The 1,426-nt window shown below is 44.2% G+C and overlaps 1 protein-coding gene across 1 annotated transcript in view; it reads left to right on the top strand.

The window, feature by feature from the left end:
- Positions 1–271: 271 nt before the first annotated feature.
- Positions 272–1,426, top strand: part of SARC_08137 (hypothetical protein) — a gene marked incomplete at its 5' end in the record, with an annotated part of 1,847 nt that continues 692 nt past the window's right edge. Inside the window, one exon of the mRNA XM_014297898.1 lies at positions 272–1,013. Within this exon, the coding sequence (XP_014153373.1) occupies positions 272–1,013 (742 nt within the window). The remainder of the gene's footprint in view (positions 1,014–1,426) is intronic.

Genomic DNA, 1,426 nt, shown 5'->3' with positions numbered 1-1,426 from the left:
TACATACATATATACCATATATATATATATACATATACATATATATATATATATATATATATATATATAAATGAGATATATCTATCAATAACAGTATTGTACATCAATTCATCCTTTCTGTACCTATACTACTACATAAAGCGGCCGTGCGGTTACTGGAAGATGGTTCCATTCCCATAGCACACTTACAAATATACTACTATATATATTCATACATCTCCATTTTCTTATTTCTACGATTGAGATACATTACATCCACAATGCAACTTTAATGCATCCTAACGACATTACTCTACTCACAGCCGCTGTGCGGTTACTGGAAGACGGGTTCATACCCAAAGCCTTCGAAGAGGGGGGTATCATTGTGAACCCTAAAAAGGAAAAGGCCGGCAAATTCGGGACGTTTACTGACATAAGCAGTCATTGTGAGGAACGGTCACCGCCCCCCACTATGGTAGTGCAAGAGCTGATTTCACGGCTAATTTTGGAGACCAATCCCGGTCCTGATTCTGGTGGTTCTTCACCCGGTTCTGAAAATAACACCTCTGATGGTGTGGCCAGCCCAGACCCAGACCCAAGCACAAGCCTGGCAGGAGACGAGGTCACTGGCACGAACGAAGTTACACTCACGGAGGAAGCCACGAGTAGCCTTAAGCGCATGTTTGACAGGTACTCACAGGCGAAGGTTTATATGTCCCCCGAGGATGTAGGGGAATGGTTAGTTACTATCAACGGCGTGGTCGGTCGAGGGAGTGAGTTCAGGGCCGCAGTGGCCTGTATGTCTGGCGGTGGGCGCAGTGGGGATGGGTCTAACACGAGTGCTAATCTGTATGAGAGCAACGACCCTGGTTTAAAAATAGATACGGTGGAGGAGGGGAGTATGAGTGGTGGGGTAGACGGTGAGGGGAGTGCGGTAGCGGACTTGGGCACGCCCGCTCCCGCGGCGTTGCCTAGCAACGGCAGATTGGCGTGGGAGGATTTTGAAGGAATTTACAAGGATGAGATCAAAGCAGGTACGTTGTGGTACCTTTCTCTCCACAGAGATGTCCGTTAGTATACATGTATGCATAAATACATATATATATCGATGCACTACGTGTGTGTATGTTTTGTAAGTGTATACGTATACGGCAACTAAAAGTGAATCGGACATAGCTTCAGCATAGTTCAGCCAGGCCACATGATGCTGATGCTCTTAGGAATACCAGTTCGTGTTTACAAGTTGAAGGAAAGTTAATGCTAGCTTGTGACGTGCCGATATGAGATTGTGTTCTTATTTGAGAGCTTGAACGAAAGGTAGTTTGTGCATGTAAGCTTTACTCAGGGCGTTTTCCAACGGGTGGTTTGGTGGCTCCTTTGAATGTAAAGTTATACTATATGCATATGTTATATATATATATATATATATATATGTGTGTGTGTGTGT

Source organism: Sphaeroforma arctica, assembly GCF_001186125.1.
Source record: "Sphaeroforma arctica JP610 unplaced genomic scaffold supercont1.703, whole genome shotgun sequence".
Classification (NCBI taxonomy): Eukaryota; class Ichthyosporea; order Ichthyophonida; genus Sphaeroforma; species Sphaeroforma arctica.
Note: the sequence above shows the minus strand (reverse complement) of the source record. Positions and strands in the feature narration are given on the sequence as shown.